This window comes from Epinephelus fuscoguttatus, linkage group LG2 (assembly GCF_011397635.1).
Source record: "Epinephelus fuscoguttatus linkage group LG2, E.fuscoguttatus.final_Chr_v1".
NCBI classification, from domain to species: domain Eukaryota; kingdom Metazoa; phylum Chordata; class Actinopteri; order Perciformes; family Serranidae; genus Epinephelus; species Epinephelus fuscoguttatus.
The window spans coordinates 30,549,049-30,572,034 of record NC_064753.1 but is presented as its reverse complement, the minus strand read 5'-3'; the positions used below and the strand labels follow the sequence as shown (position 1 = coordinate 30,572,034).

The window sequence follows — 22,986 nt, the reverse complement described above, 5'->3', positions numbered from 1 at the left end:
TGATGTCCTCATATGAGGACACAGGATATATGGAAGATTTAAGATGCAAAAACTGATGTGTTATACTGGAAAAGAGACATGTAAAGAAAACTAGATGAAGGAGAAACATCAGAGAAATCATACAGGAAGGAGATTTAGAACCAAATTAACGACTGAAATTGAATGCAATTACATACAAACTAGTGCCAGCTTTTTTGTTGTTGTTTGCACCCATGATAAATGCAAAAAGTGATGTAACATCAGATGTCCAAGTCAAATGCAAATAGTAAGCTACAGCTATCCTGTTCTGAATAAGTGACACAGTTCAATGATTTTTTATCTGTGCAAGCAGAGATGTTTCCAGTCCACTGGCTGTAACAACATACAACACTGGAGCTGTGATCCAGGGATTTTTAACACAACCTGAACATGCCCCGAAGTGGAAACTGCGTTCACAGTTACAGTTTCTACGCCTGCTAAACCACAAGTGTGAGCAGCAACTAGGTGTGGACTCTTCAGCACTCTGTCACACTGTGTCAATAAACTGAGACGTCAGCTTGAGGTCTTTTTATAGAGTTAGAGATACTGCATAGATTAAAACTCAATGATAGGTTTTAATCGGTCAGTAATTAATGATTGATTTGCATGTTGGTCTCTAGAGCTACAGCGTCTCAGGTAATCAAACACAGCAGTTAATGATGTCTTCTGCTTCATCATGATATGTATTCTCGTGTGTATACATATCTACGTGTGGTGATCCTATCAGGAAACAAAGCATCTGTTTCATGCAACGTCACATCTCCCTCTCGGGGGTTAATGCTTTCTTCAGAGTTGTCAGATTAGCAGCTGAGTGTGGGCGTTCAGAGGACACTCACCACAAGAGAGAGCGGCCTCTTCCATGACACCACTCCGATCAGTCCAGAGAGCAGCACCTGGGAGACAAGACCCAAAACAGATGCTGTAAGAGGTGATTGATACTGACAAGTCTGTGTAAACAAAGATGTGCTAAAGACAAAAGTTATAGTTTATAATAATAACACTAGAATCACCAAGAGAATTACTGGGATCTGGAAAATGAGGTGATAAATAGAAAGAAGTTTGATGGTGCAAGAAACAGGAGCAGTCTGCTGATCTCACAGGTTTTAAATCTTTTGTGATATTGATGTGTGACTTCGTTACAGTGTTGGCACTTGGACACTGGCGAAGGCAACTCCCACCTTGGATTCATAGTTATGAAGCCCATTTTTTAATGACAAATGAACACCTACTCTAAGTTGACTATATATGTATTTCCTGTATGTCTTTGTCCATTTGAGCTATGCTAGCAGCTTGGCTCCAGGGATGGTGATGTCAATCTGTCAGCAGTCGGTCCACCACTTGGGTCTGATATATCCCCATACAGTCTATGGATATATCACAACAATTATTAGACCAGTTGTCATGAAATTTCGTGCAAGCATTCATTGTCCAAGACTGTGATTCCCTGACTTTTTATATAGCCCTTTTTCATCCAAATAAGCGTGTGTACGGGTTTTTTTAAAACACGAGTAAACCCCCTAAAAATTGGTTATAGGCTCCTTTTCCATTGTTAGTAGATCAGCATCATTGTGTGGTGGTGTCACTGCATCTCGCCGGTAAAGGAGCAAGAATTACCCTTTCAACTGTGTTTCCATTAACACCAATAGGGGCCAGAGCCGATAAATACCCGTGACTACTGCATTGTCATTTGACCCGGGTATGAATTCCAATTGAAACCTTTCCCATTGCATTAAAAAGCCAAGTGTTGGCAGGTGTTAGTAGTTTTTTTTGTGCAGTGGGAAAGGGGCTCTACAGTGCCACCATTTGGTCCAAAGTTCACTTTGACCGATTCTACAGTTTCACTAAATTTTGTTTTAATGCTAATTAGCATACGTTAGCATGCTAACATGATAAACTACAATGGCAAACATAGTAAACACTATACTTGCTTAACATATTCATATTAGCACTGTCGTTGTGAGATAATGTGTGCCACAGTGGAGCCTCTCATAGCTGCTAGTATGACTGTAAACTCTCAGACTCATTTTCTCAACATAATCTAAGGAAAGGGGATTATAGTATGTTTTAGTGCCATTTTAAGAGATCAAATTAAGTGGTTTGCTAATCTTTTGGCTTGTTTATAGGAAAGTACAAAATTAACAATAGCAACTAAATTGACGGACAAAAGTACACAAATAATTAAAGCTTTAATGAACCAAAACTGCCTCATGTTATTCACAGTCACAACAGAAAAACACACAGCAATTAAAATTGCATTTTCTAGTCTTTTCAGTCACTCGTCCTCTGACACACAAAAACAGACTTTCAATATGGGATTCACTTCTGTGGTTTCTCTGGCAAACACACTCTGATTGGAAAGATCATCTGCATGATGGGCTGAGTAATACACAGATCAGGTGGGAGCTGTCGCTCTTGTTTGGCAATTCTGCGCCCATCTGCCGTCAGATTTGTCACCGATGTTTCAATGTGGATTTCTTTGTCAAGTGCTCATCATGTATTCACAGGCTCGCTCTTCCACAGCGTCTTCTCCCTTTAGCTGGGAACAAATGAACAACACAATCCTGTAGTTTGAGGTGGTTACAGAAAACCGAACGCAGTGAGCTTTCCGAGGACTGTAATGTGCGTAAGTGTGATGCCACATCTTTTCACAGTTGGTTAGGCTTTTAAAAGCTATTCTAATGTGTTCCCAGCTTCTTACAAGTGTGATTCACTCCTCACTCAACCTGATCCACCACCCAGAAAACTCTGCATAAACTTCTCGTTTCATTTGACTGCTGCCAGCGACCGAAAAGAATTATAAGGGCTGCTGAAAGTAGACTGTTTGGTCCCTGCATTCATTTATTTTTCTACCTCTGTAATAACAAACAGATGTAATTTGACAGCTCAGACTAATACTTGAGCCACAGTTTGGACAGCGAACGACAAAGGATAGGAATCACCTCCCTCGTGATTTGTTACAGGAGGCTTTATTTATTTAGGAAGTCTCACTTAGATTTCTATTTCTATCACAAGACAGACTTGAAAACCATCTATATAAATGCGAAACATCACAACAAGACGTCACAGTCACACAAAGCAATCATCTCACACAGACACTGCACGCTACACTAATTTAAACCGTCAGAAACATTATTATTATATCAGTTAGTCAAACCCTCAGAGAAATGTATGCCTCCAACTTCAGTTTGTGAACATATAACTCACTTGTTTACATATTACACTTTTATTAAGGCTTAAAGTTATGCATATTTAAGGGAAAAGCGACTTAGAGTGACAGGCTGTCTGCGAGGCGTCACCACAGTCTGAGTCAGATCCATCCTTCACTCTTCTACAGCTCCTCTCATCCAAACATGGACACCTCTGGCTCCAAAACACCCAAAGATTTTTATGTTTAGTAGATGTCTTCAGTAAATTGAGTTGCACTGTGTTTTAAAGATGGTGAATTACTGTTGAGTTTTGCAGGACATTTTTCTATATAACCACATTCATAAGTTCATATAATGGTATAATGTATCAATTATCATGGACAGCATGGAGTAGAAACATCAAAGCTTTGTGCTCTTGTCAAAAGCAAAGTGAAGGATATGAGAAATAATACATAAAAGATGTCAATGACTGTCAATGACTGTCAATGACGTGAATTCTACCTGTTTTCTATGAGCTTTATGCTGATATTTCCATCCATTAATCCATTTTCTAAACCACATAATAATATAAAGAATCAAAGTGGGCTGCAGCCTATTCCTGCGCATATTAGGCTGAAAGTTTACAATAAGAACTATAATACTAAAAGTATACTGTAAGCGCAACTAATATACAGTAAGCTCTGTTGGTAGAAAATAAAAAGAATGTTGTCCAAAGAAAAATTACATGTATTGTGCCCAGTGTGGATTTCTTGGATTTCAGTGTGGAGGTTGTAATTGTAACCATGACAACAAAACTCCCCTAATCTTAACAAAGGGGTAATTTCAACCAAATCCGTGGTGTTTTTCCAATGTTAACAAAGTACTTACTTGAAATTGAAGCAAAACTTAGCTAGAGTGTTGCCATTAAACTGATTTCAGTCAGGAACACTTTAGTTAAAGAAAACTTTATTCTCATTTGCACTCTTATATTTGGCGGTATGGCTCTGTTCTCGGGCCTTGCTGACTTTCCTCTGGCCTACACAGAAAGCCTCTCCTACATGCCTTTGTGGAAAGCCTAAGGCAGAGACAGCACACCTCTCTGCCCTTCCACGTGCTTATGTGGAAAGCCTTAAGACAGAGAGCACACCTCTCTGCCCTTCCACGTGCTTACGTGGAAAGCCTTAAGACAGAGAGCACACCTCTTCGCCCTTCCACATGCTTATGTGGAAAGCCTTAAGACAGAGAGAGCACACCTCTCTGCCCTTCCACGTGCTTATGTGGAAAGCCTTAAGACAGAGAGAGCACACCTCTCTACCCTTCCAAATGCTTACGTGGAAAGCCTTAAGACAGAGAGAGCATACCTCTTCGCCCTTCCACATGCTTATGTGGAAAGCCTTAATACAGAGAGAGCACACTTCTCTGCCCTTCCACGTGCTTATGTGGAAAGCCTTAAAACAGAGAGAGCACACCTCTCTGCCCTTCCAAATGCTTACGTGGAAAGCCTTAAGACAGAGAGAGCACACCTCTCTGCCCTTCCACGTGCTTATGTGGAAAGCCTTAAGACAGAGAGTACACCTCTTCACCCTTCCACATGCTTATGTGGAAAGCCTTAAGACAGAGAGAGCACACTTCTCTGCCCTTCCACATGCTTATGTGGAAAGCCTTAAGACAGAGAGAGCATACCTCTCTGCCCTTCCACATGCTTACGTGGAAAGCCTTAAGACAGAGAGAGCACACTTCTCTGCCCTTCCACATGCTTACGTGGAAAGCCTTAAGACAGAGAGAGCACACTTCTCTGCCCTTCCACATGCTTACGTGGAAAGCCTTAAGACAGAGAGAGTACATCTCTCTGCCCTTCCACATGCAAACAAGGAAAGCCTGAGGTAAAGAGAGCACACCTCCCTGCCCTTCCATGCACCTATATGAAAAGTCTAAGGCAGGGAGAGCAGCAGCAAAGAGCCCCCAGGAACAGAACAGAGCAGCATCAATGACAAACAGAAATGACATTGATAAGTCAGACACAGCATGAAAAGGAGGAGCTGGGGTGGAGGTGGGTTGCAAAGTGGCTTGCAGATGAAGCAGCAACAGTAGGCAGGCCAGAGCAGTTTAAATAGGGCGCCCTGAATGAGATTTGCCAATTGGTTGCATATAAAGGAATCATGTGATCTATCAGCTGACTCCCTTCATCAATCAGCTGCTCCATCAGTTGATTGGCTGTTTGAGATCAGCTGATGTAGCTGGGATGTAAGCTGAGCTTGACATTGTGTCCTGCCTGAACTAATGCTATGCTCAATTTCTTTTTCAACAGTGACGGCACCGTGATGCAGTGATTAGGAAGGTTGAGGGCCCTTCTGTGCAGAGTTTGCATGTTCTCCTTGTGTCAGCGTGGGTTTTCTCTGGTTTCTTCAGCTTCCTCCCACAGTCCAAAGACATGCAGGTTAGAAAATTGCCTGTAGGTGTGAATGTGAGTGTGAGTGATCGTCTGTCATTATATGTCAGCCCTGTGATAGTCTGGTACTCTGTCCAAGATGTACCCTAAATCTTGCCCAATGTCAGCAGGGCTTCAGCCCCCACCCTCTCGACCCTTAAGAGGGTCAGCAGTACCAGAAAATGGAATGGATTCATGGCGGCGTCTGGAGGCAGAGACAAATGATGCTCAGGTCATCAGATCAGAAAATGCTTCGGTGTATCGATGTAGAGGGCAGGGACAAAACGTATTTTGTGGTTTAATTTGGTGGACTTCTTGTGTTACTACCATGGTGACTTCATCAGACTGTCTTTCAGGACTTATTGGTGCTGCAGGTTTTTCCATTAGCACTGATTTTCTTTTAGATTTTGTGCTCCATCTACCTGGAACCAGTTACCCTGCAGTCTGATGCGTCGGCTGAAATGAAACAATTGAGGCTATCTGGGCCCATCTTGTTGAGAAGTCTGTGGTTGCCTCTAATACTTACTACTCCCATTCTGTTATTGAGCTGTCCGTTTGATTTAAACTGTTTGTTTTTTCGTAACGATGTCACACTAAACAGCAGATGTTTTTTAAACGAGATGCCTGATTTAATTAAATTTAGATTTGAGAAAACAACCTATTGATTTTCTCAGCACGCCTCACTCTGGGCGTGGTGTTGCATTTTTACAGTGCTTGCTACTGTAGGTGTGAATTTGCGAATCATCGCAATGTGTGTGAACAAAGGGTACTCATAGCCTCCAGCGCTCTATTTCTCCATGGTCTCTCTCTCTCTGTGCCTTTCACCCTTCTTCACCCTCCATTAAACACCAACATGCTCTCCCCATTTCCCCTCATCTTGCTCTCCTTCCCTGCCTTCACTTTTCTTGATATCTGCTCTTTCTCTCCTCCAGTTTTGCTACCGTTCCCTTTCCAATTTCTCCCTGTATCACACTCCATCTCCGTATTTCTTGCTCCTGCTCTGCACCCACACAATCACAGTATATGTCTGCACTTACACACCCGCTTTAACTACTCTCTATCCAGGCTTCTTTTTTCTATTTCCCTCTCCATCTTGTTCCACTCTCTAGTCAATCTTCCACTTCTTCACTCACCTTGATACCGACAGGATCTGCCGAATGGGATGTCAATATTTCATTTGCGACACACACGCACACACACACACACACACCTGGATTAGAAAGGGTCAGGTTGGAGCTTTTTTTTTTTTTTTTAAAAATCCTTTTAGAATTATCAACAAGTTACACTAAAAGTCAGAACCCACAATAAATCTATCCCACAAAGTATTAGTGTCTGTTTCTGCTGAATAGGCCTCAGTGCCATCAAACTCCATCATCATCTAAAAACTATTTAAAACATATTAAAGCCAAACACGTGAAGTGTTCTGGTCTTTTTACTGAGATTTAATGGTTATAGTAACATAAGAATAAGATACATTCCCGTGTTCCTGATTTTAGATCAAAGGCTAGGACCACTTTGTGCTTTCATTTAAGCCCAGTTCAGACCAAAGATTCGCAATGAGACGAAACCATTTTAGAATGTTGCAGAGAAAAGTTGCAGAGGTGTGAACTGGCCAGTCTGAGCTCCACTCCACTCCACTGGCTGATGGTGTCACCTACAACTCAACTGGTCAAGTCATCAGCGGCTGGTTTTAGAGCTCAACGCACGTCACCTGTTTGTACACCAATGGACTTGTAATCAAGTCCACCAGTCAAGTCAAAATGACCGAAAATGCTGTGTTCATCTGATCAAGCAGGTGCTCCGTCCCTGCCGAGCCCTCTGTTTCTGTTCTCATGCTGTGCTGATGAATACAGTCCATCTGATGCTCGTTTTGTTCATGTTTTTTGCTGTTTCATTACTACTACTACAAGTACAACTGTAGCCACTATCTCACTATCACTTTCCTCATTCATATTTTAAAAAGCTACAAATTATTTTCAGCCACAAAATGAGCCTGAAAAGCTGAAAATCAAAATGGAAGTACAGAGAGTACTTCCGTCTCATCTAGCTGCACTGGCGTGAACCGGTTTTTAGAACGTTGCAGATCGGCGCATTGCAAGTAGTTGCCTGTTTCAATTCACCTCGCCATGAATCTTTGGTCCGAATTGACTTTAGGCTGTCACGATATCAGATTTTCATGACATGATTATTATGGCCAAGGAGTTCATGATAACATTATGATCACAATATCTGTAAAGTTAGTAGATTAAAATATAATGTTCTCTTTAGTGTATAATCACATGAAAATAAAAACTGTTGTGTTTTCGTTACCTTAGAATGAGCCGTTTCAGTTCCTCATCTACAGAGATTGCCACGTTGCACCACCATGTTGCTGAAGAAGCCCAGAATGGACAAACCAAACACTGGCTCTAGATACGACCCTTCACATTTTTATTTTAGCCACTGTTGTTGGCAGCCCCTCTGTGACCAGCAGTGTCAGAAAAACACTGTGTTTTTTTCACTGTGAAACTATTTTATCCAGTGTTTTTACTAGTTTAAATCACCGGGTCCTTTTGCTTTTGAGAGGAAGAGACGTCTGCAGATAATTCAGAAAGATCTCAGCTGGTTGCAATGTGCAGTCCTCACCACTATATGCCACTGTATCCCCCTAAATCCTACACACTGAACCTTTAACTTTGTTTACTGTGCCTCATTGTCCCTTTTCTGGCAAAGGAATTAAACTCACAACACCAGTGTAAGGAGACAGAGAGACTCTGTAACAAAAGCACACAAAAACAGTAATTACACTTAATTGATAGTGAAAAGGCGACCAGATGGCACTGGGGGAGGGAAACAAATCAAGAACAGAGAGGAGCAGATATGATTTAAGAGGAGCTGGACTGTTTACACAATATTATCATAAGTATATTATTAACATGGTTTCAGTATTTAAATTTTTCAAATATCACAGTTACTGTCCATACCTGTTTATCATGAAACCCCTATAGTTGTTTTATTCTGATGTTTGTTCCTCTGAATTTGTTATTGTGAAATCTCTGACTTTTCATATGCTTCTAGTTGCAGTCGGATCCATGGTAATGCCTAGATATCACCAGAATAAAGCCCGTAATGTCCACTGGGTGCAATTATGTTGCTGTCAGGCTCCACTGCGACTGCCAGAGACAATCTACAGCCATTCTAGCTGGTGTGCCAATGTCTGCTGTCTCCCATTACAGTATTTCACTTTCTTTATAAGCTGGGTCTATTTTTGCCAAAGAACTTATTTTAATTACTTTGTTCTTTTTGTTCGGTCACTTCTCCCCCAGTCTGTGAAGACTGCAAAAAACTGCTCCAGTTTTCCTTTTGCCAATAGACACTTTTTAGGAAATACACAGTCGAAAAAATGAAGATAGCACATTGCACAGCTATCTGAAACAAGTAAGAAATGGCTGTAAAGTTGCAATGTGGCTGCCCAAGTACAGGTATAAACTGCAGCAGGCAGCAGGACACAGAGGCTTGTATTAAGCCTGTGTTACTGCAGGTAACATTCACCGTCTCCATGCACTGCGACAAAGAGTCCAGAGATGTCCAGAGTGTCACCATTACCTCTCTTTCTCTGCGGTGCTGTTCCTGGCAGCAGAGAGCAAATGCACTGCACCGTGCACAATCAAGGTTGAACTGAGCTCCTGCCATAATGCAGCTCCCGGTTTCTTATCCAACTATTTCAGTCTCAGCAGAGATTTCCATAATTATGCAACCTGAGGTGGGTTGACTCACGTTACTCCTTATAGGAATGGAAAAGCTCCATGGGAAAATGACTGTAAGGGAGTGATGCATGGCGTCCTTTAAGTTTGCGGCACCTGAGTTTGTGTATTTGGTGTTAACAATATTCAGTTCAGGGTTGGTGTGATAAAGTGGAGAAAGGGAATTTGCTTCAGTTAACACAATATGTTGAATTTGCATAATCAAGTACGGAAATCTAAATATTTTAGGATCAAATATCTGAAGTGAGGGCATGTATCAAGCCCAAAGGGATAATGTATTGACCACCACATCTCACTAATATATTCTGTGTTTTTATATCATGGTTCTTGACATACTGATGTGAAAACATGGCGCAGATGAAGTGCATTCTTTTGTGAGTGAGGCCCAGACACACTTAACCGACATGAAAGAACCAGTGGCGACAAAGGCGGACTGTTGCATCGCCTTACGTCACCTGTGTCTCAGCCAAAAAGCTGCACATGAACACAGCGCATAGGCTACAGCCAATGTAAGGGAGTTAATAAGCTGGTGATCCCACTAACCATTACAAGCTGTCTTTCTGTCATTGTGGAAGGTGCACTGATTTTAAGTTATTGTTAGAAACATACCTGTTTCATTATTATGTTATGCACTGTGTCTGTGTGTGTGTGTGTGTGTGTGTGTGTGTACCCGCCAGACTGACGAGCCCATGCAGACCTCATAGATGCGCCCCCATGCTCTGGTATAGTCGGCTGTCTCTGCACTCCTGGTAGGCTGACTTCAGCTTAGCTCTGCCAAAATACTTAACTTTTTATTTTTTACTTATTTGTCATTAATGTGCCATAAAAGCTCCTGAAAACACTAATTAATATTTTGTGATGATGTTGGGTGGTTGAAGATGTATTTGGAGCAAGTAGCTGTGCAGGTAACTGTGTGGGTAACTTTATTAGCTTGTTAGCCATTAGATGCTACTAATCCAGGTGGGTCCATGTCATTGGCTCGACAGCCCATTGGTTCGACATCCCATTAGTCCGACTGTCCGCGGTGCTGAACGGCTCGCGGCGGGCGTATGGTGCGCCGCGACCGGCTTGAGGCGAAGCAGGCTCACGGCTTATGTGTTTGTCACTTTCTTTTTCATTTTAACCCACACCATGATCTTTTCCTGACCCTAACCAAGTGGTTTTTGTGCCTAAACCTAACCAGACCTTAACCACAGGGCATCATGATGATTTCGGAACAGACTTCGGAACAATGAGTTTAATATGGTCGGAACAATGGGATGTCGAACCAATGGGCTGTCGAACCAATGGGCAGTTCCCATCCAGGTGGTGTGGCTATTTGATTTGCAGCAAGCCCTGTTTGGTTCGTCTTTTTTCCAGTGTATGCTGAGCTATTGTTTATGAGAGATGGCTGTGGAGGCTGATTTTTTTGTTTTCTATTCACCAGTGCTGAAATAAATGCGGGTCCAAGCCAACAGTGACTGAGAGAGAGTGGGTCATCATTTAATCTACACTCTCGCCAACAAATGGGTACGTTCTGCGCCTTCTTAAGAGGAAATAACTCTCCATAGCAGCAGACAGAAGTAGTCTGTGTTCATCATTCAAAAGGGGAAACTGGAAGACTGATAGGACAGATTCAAGATGCTAGTTAGCCAGTTAGCATATTTCCAACACAACACAATGTTGAAAGAACAATGGATGTTTACAGTGAACAGTAACTCAAACAATTGCAAACCATTTCTGCTAAAGAGCTCAGTGGCCAAAAAAAATCTTGTAAAACAACTTTGTTTTAATATAACACTGTCTTGACTTCAGCCATTTACTTTCCTCACTTCTGTTTCTCTTCTCATGCATTGACCTGAACTGTCCTAACAGATGGGTTGTGCCCGCTCACACCGTGAAACTAGGGCGTCAGACGCTCACCAACAGCCCAACACTGACCAACCGCTGACTGTTGACTTAGTGTGTAAGAGCAGAGAAACAAATTTAACATTAAAGTGCATCTTTGCTTCAGCCATGTCATATTTTGTAGATATCAAAAGTGCAATCAAACATACAACGCACGCACACTGGTGTGTTTGTGGTTGAGTGATCACCACGGCAGCAGAGACTGAATGAAACTGAAATGTGGGGAGACTCCTTCTCTCCCTGACTTTCCCCCATGCCATCCTTCCTGTCCCTCTACTGTGCAACACATGTCTGTTCGCTCATGTATACATGTGTGAAGGACTGTGTGTGCACCCATGTGTCTTTGTGTGTGTGTGGTTTGAGGGAAGAAATGATGTGAGAGCAGGCACCATGTGATAGCTTTGCTGGTTGTCAGTCACTGGAGGCTTTTCCCCTCGGATGCTCAGAACAGGATTAAAACGAAATACTTAGCAGCATTAGTCACTGAAACCTGAGCAGCGCACACCCGCTAACATACTGACAAAATGCTGGAGTGTTTTTCAGAATGTTTTCTGGTATTTTAGCGTAATTTATAAACTACACAGAGTGATTGAAAAGCTCAGTTAGAATGAAAGAAAAACAAAACAGAAACGGGTGTAGCTGGCAAATAAACTATGAAATTAAAATTCTGCACAGAAAGGGTGTTTAAAAAGCAGCGTTGACCCTGATAATAAGCTATAGGCACTTCCATAAAGTGTTTTGAGCCTGAACAGCTTTTAGTCAGTCGCTGTGAGAAGTGCTGATGCAGTAAAGTATGCGGGGTCAAATGATGCTGCAAACTGTTAATAAAGGCTATTTAAATAAAATCTGTACAGTGGAAACAAGTTCATAACTGAGGTGAAACACTCTCTACATGCAGTATTCAAGATGAATTGGAATTTTTAAGTTGCCAAATAATAAAACATGGAAATATGGAATGGCGCTGAACAAACGTGGAGGAAATGAAGGTTTTTGGATCGGGTATATTTTTAGAAAACCTCAAACAAACTTTGCTAATATTTCCAAGCGTAAGATTTCATGTTAACAGCCAAGGGCTAAAAAGGGAACAGTGTTAGAAATTTGTTCAGGAACAACAACCAGAGTCTTAATTTCAGAGTTGGATAACATTTAAAGACATCTAATCTTTGATGGCAGTTAGTCAGCAGAGCAGGATGTTCAGATCATTAAGCGTATCAGCTTAAGTGACATGCAGATGGTGGGTGACAACTTAGAAATGACAGAGGATTTGATAAAGTGAGCATAAAAACAAATTAGATTTTACAACAGCAACTCTTTTGGACTAATGTGAAACTACATGGACGTACTTTGTGTGTCTATGATGAACACACAAGCATTTTCCTAGATCACTTTTGAGGAGATTACAGAGACTTACATTCATTTCCTGAAGACTAACCCTAACTCTAACCACCACCTGACCCAAAAATCAGCTCTTGGACATACCTGGCCCATTCTCATTCTCCAACACATTCTCGCTCCAACCCTGTAACATATCGACGTTTGGTTATGGACTTTCCAACCCAGATACGACCTGCAAGGTACCCTGGGTGTGTTGGTTGATGATGTTCTTGGATGCCATGTCAAGTTCTGCCTGTTACCTGCATTGTCTTCTTTCAAAATACACTTCTGTTTTCACAGGAAATTAACCATTTACATACAGTCTCTTTCAAAATAAATGCAGCCGGTACAGCACTGCAAATTGACGTCTTTTTTCCTTCAACAAGTAACGACCATGGTTGGGTTTAGAAAAAAAGGGCCGGGTTTGGCTTTAGAATTTTGCAGGATGCAAACACTGCTCTACCAGGTGGAAGTCGGTGATTGTTAGACCCATACACCACCCCTCCCGCCCCACCCTACCCTACTCGGACTTTCACCGCCTTAACTTTCATTCTGATCCCGCCTCATTTCCCCTTGCCGCCATTAAACTATAACGGTGACCGACTGCGTATCATGTCAACATTAAAGGACGGCTTTTTCCGTCTGTGTCTGACGCTGGAAGCCATATTTGGACAACTTCAGAGTGAGACAGGGTTGCGTTCCCAGGCTTTCAAGTACCACCACTTTGTCACATCCCTCTGTGCATCATATCAGCACCAATGGCACCCTTTAACATCCAGCCATGGCAAAACTGAATGCTTAGAACAACTGACGTAGTATGGAGAGGGAGAAAGTCCACAAAGGAAGGGAGGGAAGTTGGATGGGTCAAACGAAACTGGACTTTCATTCAGGAGACCACCATTTGTGTCCCATGTGAAAAAGTCAGTGTTGTTTTAACATAACCTTGTGCGATATACGTATGTGTGGTCGTTGGACACTTATGTCACTCACGTGTCGTAATTACGTCGTGTCCTTATTTTAATTCAAAACATGATCTTTTTTCTAAATCTAACCAGGTAGTTGTGTTGCCTAAACCGAACTGTGACCGTTTCACAACATTAACCATATGTTACAGAGTTTCAACTGTGAGTCACATGCATGTAGATAAGCTAAAGGGTGCACTGTGTGTCACTATCAGACGGCGAGACGCATGGCAAAGCGTTAGTATTTGAAGACCTGGGAATGAGAACAGGTTGCACATGCCATCCCTAATAAACTGGTCCACACACACAGAGTACTAACAAGTGTAAATGGAATGGAGAGACAAATGTGAGGCTTTGGCTTTTCACAGGGCTGGATCAGAGGAGCCAGAGTCACAGCCATTAAAGAATGCATTACTCTGATACTGTGACTGACAGAGACAGCTAACACCTACACACACGCACACACACACCTATATATACACACACCCGGAGGTGACATGTCATTTGAAGCCCCCCACAAAGCAAACATTTAAAAATACAACAACTTCAAATTCTCTTTCACAGATCATTGCCTTTATGCAAAGTAAGTGCGAAAAGGTTTGAGCTCAAACTGCTTTATGATGGAGAGAAAAGACATGTGAGCCCTGCTGGATCCCTGGATGAGAGAATAAGTTATGAGGCTGTGTAGCTGCCACAGCAAATTCCAGCCACACACACACACACACACACACACACACACACACACACACACACACACACACACACACACACACACACACAACAACACACTGAGCTGTAAAACAAAGCTCTCACTGTCTTGTTCAATCTGTGTACTAACCTGCAGGTTTAGAGCACTGACTGAGAGAATGAAACTGAAGACGCAAGCAGCCGAGTTTATGTCTGGTCTCAGTTTAGAGGCAAGGGCTCAGTGATTTGGAAGGCCCTTGATATCGAGGTATTTCTCATTAACTTTGAGAAGAGTCAGTGAAGGTGGTGGAGACTCTTGTTAAGGCTGCTTCCTGGACATCACTCTCTGAATGTGTCCCGGGTGCTACAGTCTGACAGGAGACCCCGGGGCAGATTCAGGACACAGTGGAGGGTTTTTAACTCTCAGCTGGCCTGGTGAGCTCTTAGGGAAACCCCCAGGAGGAGCCTCTGTAGGAAAGAGACATCTGGACTTCTCAGCTCTGCCCTGTTATTAAACTGACATTAATACTGATTAGAGAAAAGGTTTCAGGTCTGTTTTTCTATTTGTTAAAAGTTCAGTTCATTTGGAGGAAATTTACGACATGAGCCATGTGATGAGTAGGTACGTCACTATTTGGTCTGCAAATATGATTTTCTCTCTTTCAAACATTCAGTGACTTTACATTTAGGTAATTACACAGTTTACTCATCGGCACTAGAGCCAATTATTGTGCTGACCACACTTGTCAACCTGCCTGCCCGTTTTTCGTTGCCCTTTCCCACGGTCACAATTGTCCTTTATTTCTCCCGATTGATGACAAATTTTTGCACCTTTGCCTGTTCCTGGCATTGTACAGCGTGTATAAATCCTACAGCTCTAAAAGTCTACTGTTACCACACAGACAATAAATTCAGCTACACAAAATGTCGTTGTTGTGATGCAGATGCTCACACCTCCTCCTCAGAGATCCTGCTATAGGGCCACTATGAAGTCCCTTCCTTATGCTACCTTTGCATTTTTACACAAAACCAAATGACCACGGCAGCATTCTGTAATTTTAAACAGCATTCCGGCAATCAGAACTGGAGTGACTTGTAACACAACTGTGTCGGCCTCTAGTGTAACATATAATATACACGTCAGCAGCGCTTTATTGACGATAACAATCACAAAACATGTCAATAAGAATCATTTACCATCTTTGTCTATCATCTCTGCAGAGGGTAAGCAGCTCCTGGACCTCATTGTTTTCCCAATATGTGGACATTTTCAGCTGCTGTTCTTCCCCTTTGAGTTAGCCGCTAGTTGCTACCAGCTACTTTATAAATCTTCCATGGTGGGCGGCACGCATAAGATGTTGTCAAAATATCACAACCATCAAAATATCACACGTTGTTTGGGAGCTGTGACTAGATAACTCCGTCCCCCCATTCTGTAATCATACCTTATACACAGAACAGAAAGGCGGCCTACCAGCGTGATATTCCCACCTTGAAAAGGCTAGTGAGACAGAGAGACAACTGGAGAGTACTAAGAGAAAGCAAAGCAAATTTCAGAGGCCCTGGAAAAAAGAATTCTTGCTTCTTACAAAAAGTATTACAGCAAAGGGTCATGCATTTTGTAAAATCTACCACATCAATTTTATGTTTATGCCAGGAAATTATGCAAGTTCGTGCAAGATCAGTGAATTATTCTGTATTCTTCCCTGAGAATTAAAAGTACAATTTAAGATATTTAACATAAAATGCTTTTGCAGTGTACCTATTATTTGTTATTTTCATTCTTTAAAAGCCACCAGAACGCAGGAAACAAAGTCTCTGAAGGTTTTCTGGGGCAAGATGCCCAGACCCTCCGATTTGGTTTTCAAAATCCTCCCTGTTTTTTAAAGTCTCAAACATTGGCAAGTACGGTGATGACATATCCAAACCACTGACTTATTTGCCTGAAACTGATTATTTTGTCTTTTTTGTTCCTGTTTTTTGTTTTCTCATGTAATAAAGAACTTTCTAATCTTTTGGGCTGCTCACATGAAAACCACAGGGTTTGTTTGTTTGTCCCTGCACTGTTTTCCTACACACAAATGACGCACAAATAATTCAGCCCAACAGCTACAGTATGCCAAGGATACAGGACTCGTTGATTTACTGCAAAAAGGGAATGAAAACAGAGAGTGGAAGTATTTTCACCATATTTCAGAGCTTTCCGCCCGTTATAAGGACAGATTTGATGGTTAACGGAAGTGAGACGAAGGAGCTAGTTATTAGTGCTCAATATTTAATTACTGTAGTCCTATTTTGGTTTAAGACCATCCTGTGCAGGTACAAGATGATTTTATGTGCTTAGGATTTTTAAATGTTGCCTGAACTTTACAGTACATGGTAAAAACTGTATAACCATTTGTATCTATGGTAGCAATTAGACTCTTATGTCTGTCAAAAAGAATCAAACATTTCCTATATAGTAATCCCTCTCAATCATTTAGAGGTGTGTGGCGGTGTATCTATCTGCAGAGACTCTACTGTCTGCCTGTATTTTCTTCTTTTTTTGCTGTGCTCAGGACATTTTGGGCTGCAACCTTTGGGCAGTGGACATGTAGCCTGTAGCCGACAACTGCGCACAGGCCAGGACTTTATCACTGTGTCAACTGTAGCAACCAGACAGTAGCAGCACTCAGTACTTTCACTCTCAGTGGTGAGCACTAAAGGGAAATGCCCATTGTTCCGACCATATTAAACCCATTGTTCCGAAGTCCTGTTGTTCCGAAATCATCATGATGCCCTGTGATTAAGGTCTGGTTAGGTTTAGGCACAAAAAACACTTGGTTAGGGTCAGGAAAAGATCATGGTGTGGGTTAAAATGAAAAAGAAAGTGGCAAACACATAAGCTGTGAGCCTGCTCTGCCTCAAGCCTTTCCCAGCTGACCCAGAGCCGGTCGCGGCGCACCATCAAGGTAGAAATACGCCCGTCGGGAGCCGTTCAGCACCGCGCACCGTCGGACTAATGGGATGTCGGACCAATGGGCTGTCGGACCTATGACATGGACCCGCACTAAATAAGAGGATGGGGATAAGGAGCTACACAGAGGTGGCCTATTTTCTGCTGGATAGATAGGTGGCGGCGGTTAGCTTAGTTAGCTTGCTGAAGTACTGGCTTTTACCTCACTATTCTTACAACAGCAGCTTGCAAGTGTATATACAAGCTGTGTATGAAGGAGGGGCCATGTTTGAATGTTCTGTATACCAACAGTAACCAACAATCCCTGCATACTGTAAGTGCTGTTTAAAATATGCACGATGCACAACCAAGTTCATAATTTAATAAATACATGGATAAATAATTTAGTTCATTAAGGTTAAAATGTAAATCTCATGTGATTGAGTTGATGTATTAAGGGTAAACTGAACATGATTACAAGGGTTGAAGCTACTAAGGCACTGGTTTGTTGTTTACCTTTCTGTATTTCTGTGACAGAACAAATGTTCATTGTCAGGTGTGCTGCTACAATGGGATTTGCTGTGTGACATTGTATAGCACAGCGTTGAGAAAGTTTTGCTTTGAGGTATTTTATTTTACTTTCTTTCTCATAATCCCGCTGACCGCCATTTTGTTTACTTTTCTGTCATGTTACACTTTGTACACTGTATTGATGCATTCTCTGTTGTTTATTCCTAAAAATAGTTTTAACAGTGTGACAGGGAGATGCTTCAGAGAGAGAAATGCCCAAATAAATACCCGTTTAAGAGAACTGGCTTGTGTCTATATAGCAACACAGCCAAACAGTCCTACCACTATATAAGCAAGACAAAACTGAGGTAAAGTCGGGACTACATTAAAAGAAGAAGACAAGAAATGTCAAATGCAAGACACAGAACGTCAATATAAATAAATGTAGTAAAAAAGTAAAAAGAATGAATTAAGGCAATAAACAAACCACACAAACAGCATAAGATGAACTTATAGAAACAAAAACATCTAGTGCAGAGCGGCTGTATTGCCTTGAATTACATCATGCAGGTGTTTTTGTTTTCACATTTTTGGTCACTCGCTCTATATGCAGTTAAAAATCAAGTGGTATTACTTCTGATACTGGCGCCTAACCGCTGTGTCAAGTTAAGTTAAATCAATTTTATTTATAAAGCCTCACAAGTCACAAGTTGTTTCTCAAGGAGCTTTTCAATCTGCATTGCATACAACACCCTCTGTCTTTACATCCTCCATTTAGATAAGAAACGGCGAAAAATAAAATGGTAGAAACCTCAGTTAGAGCAACAGAGAATGGGCCCCTCTTCCAGATGTAAAGTCATGCAATAGATGTGCATTGAATAAACCAAAATAGCAAAATTGCAATAAGAAAACTTTTGATGAAAATACATTTCTGCTCTTTTATTGTTGTATGCTATACTTGCTTGTATAAATCATTTTTATATGTGTTATTATGTGTTGCTTCCTCTGAAAAATCAATTTCCAGGGGGAGTGAATAAACAACCTCTTCCTCCTTATATCCAAAGTGAGGACTTCCGTAATAACCAGACAACGGCGGAGGTGTTTGTGACTCCATACTACTGATTAGAAAGAAAGACACGTGGGCGCTGAAGCTGCAACGGATTCCACCTAAATCACAGTCTTGACCTATTCTTATTCATTTATGCACGGCGCCAATCACAGAAGCCATTACTGAGAGTGAGGGTTTAGAAAGCAGGCCGTTTCTCAAACATCATCATTGCCAAGATGGATGGAGCCAGTGCGGTTGCCCTGGTAACCGCGAACTGGCCATTTGCCAGGATCCATAATGATTTCCCATCAGCTGCTGCACTGAGAGGGGCAGGGACCCTCGCTGGTTCAGACAGGCTCATGGACCGACTGCTCACGAATCCCCCACATCACATACACACACTCCGACAAACACGTTACACACTCGTACTGTAGAAACCCTGTCATACATGGTAAAACTTGGAGCCAAAATAAGCAAACCCCTCCGACACACGTGCACACACTGATTCACACACATGCTGCACAAACTGCCTCTCAGTCAGCTCCTCTCCTGCTGTTCTATTTCAAGAGAAAGTGAAAGCCTCTTTTATTTCCTTTCACTTTTGCTTGATGTTGGTCAAGAGAAGAAAGTCTTTCCACAGAGTCAACCGTCTCTCTCGGAGCTTTTCCTGCTCTGCAGCCTTTTAGCACGGAGTAATCTGACACAGAGTGTTTGTGTGAAAGCGTGTGCACAGCTGTGTGTGTGAGTGCCTGTGTGTGTTGCTGCCTGCAAGTGCAGGCATGTGTTAAATCTGCAGAATAAGGCTGAGCAGAATATGTGCGGGGAAACTCGCCATCCTGGCTTTTTATGAAATGAAGAGCTGCTGATTAAATCAACGTCTATAAGGGAGCTGTCTTCTAAGAGTTTGCTACATGTGAGTGTTCGAACAATTAACCTCCTGCTCAGAAATCTTAGCTTTTAGTTTCACATTTCTTTACAAAAAATTACGCATCACAGGAATATTTGTCTCATAATCACCTTCACACATCAACCAGGTTCATGACGGTGATGTTACAGCCCAGTCGCCGGAAGAATTTCGCATTGTATGTTTCTGCAAACGACAAATAAGTTACATTTGCATATTTTCAAAGTGTCATATAACGTTACTAAAGTATCATAACACAGTGATTCCCAACTGATGGTTCACAGTCCAAAAGTGGGGTGCAGGCCCAGTCTGAATAGACGGCAAGTGACTTGCAAACATGTCATGTTTGTGAAAAACTCAAATTTCAAGCACAGAGCTTTAATTTTGATTTTCCTGCTGTACAGTGAGTGACTAATGGACAGCAATAGACAGAGACAGCAAACGACATGGCTGAACGCAAGTATGACACTGAATGTATTAAACTCTGTGGACCTCAAACTAATGACCAAGGAGAAACCCGGACCCTTTAGCTGGGCTGGTGGGAACCACTGACTTAACATATAAGCCGACTTTATCATCAGGAGGTGGAGGGGATGGTGGATGGTGTCACCTAGACATCACCTTTGACCACTGTTCAAAACCAACAAACACCATCTACGTGATGTTCCCGCTAGTGTTTGTGGCAATGAGCATGGCTTTTTTTTTTTTTTTTTTTTTTTACAGTATCTGCCACCAAACATGGGTATTTTAAGACCAAAACCTGATCTTTTCCTAACCATAAACAAGTGGTTTTTGTGCCTAAACCGAACCACATCTTCACCAAAGCGTTGTTGAGAAATGTTATGTTTCAATGTATCCACTACAAAATAATTTACAAATAAAAAGTATCTGTAGTTTGAAGGAACTTAAATTGCAAACATAAGGCTGGATCTTAAGAGGTTTGTCAGTTCATCTGTCGGTTCAACACTTTAACCCTCACTTAAATATCTCAACAGCTATCACATGAATTCCAATGAAATTTTGTACACTGTGACGACCCTCTCTGCCCTGCCTGCCTTGTTGTGTTCTCCCTTGCAGGTAGCAGTGGGTGTGGCCGAGGGTGTGTCTCTTCTCCTTCCTGAGGCAGCATTTGGTTTTGGGTTTGGTTTTATCTTAGTTTCTACACCCTACAACGTCACACACACATACATTGTTTCACTCATGCCCTCACCTACACCAGCCCTTGTGTATGTGTCTCCCTCTTTGTCTTGGCCGTGTGGCCCGGTTCGTGACAACACACATTTATGTTCCCTGGACAATCAATTCGTAAGACTTTGGTTATCTCCTGACTTTGCATCTAGCTCCATCATCAGGTCAAAATTTCAATTTGTCAAATACTTAAGTCCACTATTGTCCTGTTCTAGTTTGTTCTGCTCTGGTGTTACCAAGTGCCCTAATGTATGGTACATTACGGCACTTGGTGGTGCCATCTCATGCCTTGTGAATTTCATGCATCTCTCTGATGTGTATCCGTTGGGTTCTACTCTTTGTAATACTTGGGGGATTTATGTTGATGCTCTCCCTGCTGAATCCTGCACTGCTGCTTAGATTTAAATTAAATTTTATTTAAATAAGCACCTGATAAAGTGTATAATTATTTATGCTATATGCTCCTATAGTATACCCTCATACATGAGAAACTAAAGGAAACGGCACTTTGTATTTTTAGAATGAATGTTATTGGTGAAGGATAGTTTTGTTTATGAGCAAGAAGGGTTGTTGAAATTTCCATAGATGTCCACAGTGATTGAAGATACATCGAAGTGCACACATTTAAAGTGTGGTGATATTCTGATATCAGTGCAGACAAGAGACAGGTTCACAGGAGGAATAAGGATGAAGCTATAAATGTGGATATAAGAAAATAATATGAAAAATCACCTTGTGTTTCACCTTGAGGTACATTTCTCTTTCTCTCCCTCTGTGTGTGTATGTGAGTGCGTGTGTGTGTGTGTGTGTGTGTGTGTGTGTGTGTGTGTGTGTGTGTGGATATAGATGTCCCCAAATGAAAGACAAATGAAGGTGAGCTGTAGCATCAGGGGAGCTGAACTCCTAATGCTTGTGTGACAATTTTGGCTTCAAGTAACCTTCAAGAAACCTCTGCTGGTCATGAATGAAACCGTGTCTGTAAGTGCCCGTGTTTATGTGCAAACATATTATATGTGTCCCGTGTTATCCCAGTAAGTGTGAGTCTTAGAGAGAATGTGAACCACGCTGGAGGGATCATGAGATATTTGACGCTGCTGCACTGCAGCCTGTCTAACTGAAGCTCATGCTGACAAAGCTTACAGACGTGAGCATTTGGCCTCCTCGTATTCCCGCTGTTTCAACAACAGCAGCAGTTTTCTTCCCCCGAACATCCGTTTCCTACAGTATTCCCTTTTCTCTCCACCCACCCACCTGCTCCTCCTTCTCCTTCTCCAACCCCCCTCCCCCCATCTTGTATATCATCACTTCGCTTTGGAGCTCAAGCAGCACCTCGCTGCCGTCGCCATGGAAACAGTGGAACAACAGCAGGTTGGCTGCTGCTGCCGCCTGGGGGTGTGGCATCTCAGCCACCCTTTGCTCCTCTCCTCTCACTCGAGGTGGTCTGTAGTACCTCTGCTGAATCCATGAATCAAGACAGGAACGTATGTGAATCACAACTGAACAATAACACACCAGATGGGAGGAATATGTTGGTGTGCTGCAGCCTTTGCAACAAGACAGGAAGTGGATGATGCTCCTCTACAACTAAGAAAGATAGATGCATTTAATGTGAATGAAGCAGTTTTGTTTGGTTAGTAAATGAGTTCCCAGTTGAAACATACGTGTGCTTGCTGCTTTCTCCCCAAGATGGAGTCATACAGCCTTAGTGTCATGACTTTTAATATTAAATTCATAAGCAGGTATGTCAGCACCATGTAAAGGGACAAATGGATCAGCCCAAGAGCATGGGTGATACTTCCCCAGGCTAGAGAGATATCATGTCTGCATCCTTTAGCTCGTCATCACCCTCACCATCATCCATCTTGCCTAGACATGCCATGTTCTTACGTTTTTCAGTCGTTCATCTCACGCAAGCCTGATGGAACAGACTTATTTAAATCAATACGTCTGTCTTCAGCTTTATTTTCTTCTGTTTTATGTGCGTAACTATTCAGTGATTACGACTTCTGTGGAGACACTGATGGAGGACTGAAGCTGCTGCTGCTTTGCTGACATGCTGCTTCTGCTACGCAGCCTGTGAAGACAGGGTGTAAATATGAGTCGGGGTGAAGCAGGGGTAAAGTCTCTGATATGCTACCCCACGTGTCTTGTGTGTCTTTTTTGTGCATTTATTAGAT

The 22,986-nt window shown here is 42.1% G+C and overlaps 1 protein-coding gene across 2 annotated transcripts in view; it reads right to left on the bottom strand.

Annotated features, from left to right (window-relative positions):
* Positions 1-22,986, bottom strand: part of fam189a1 (family with sequence similarity 189 member A1) — a 151,940-nt gene that overhangs the window by 83,536 nt on the left and 45,418 nt on the right. For both annotated transcript variants that reach the window (XM_049564970.1, XM_049564980.1), the window contains exon 2: positions 855-911. In XM_049564970.1, the coding sequence (XP_049420927.1) occupies positions 855-911 (57 nt within the window). The remainder of the gene's footprint in view (positions 1-854; positions 912-22,986) is intronic.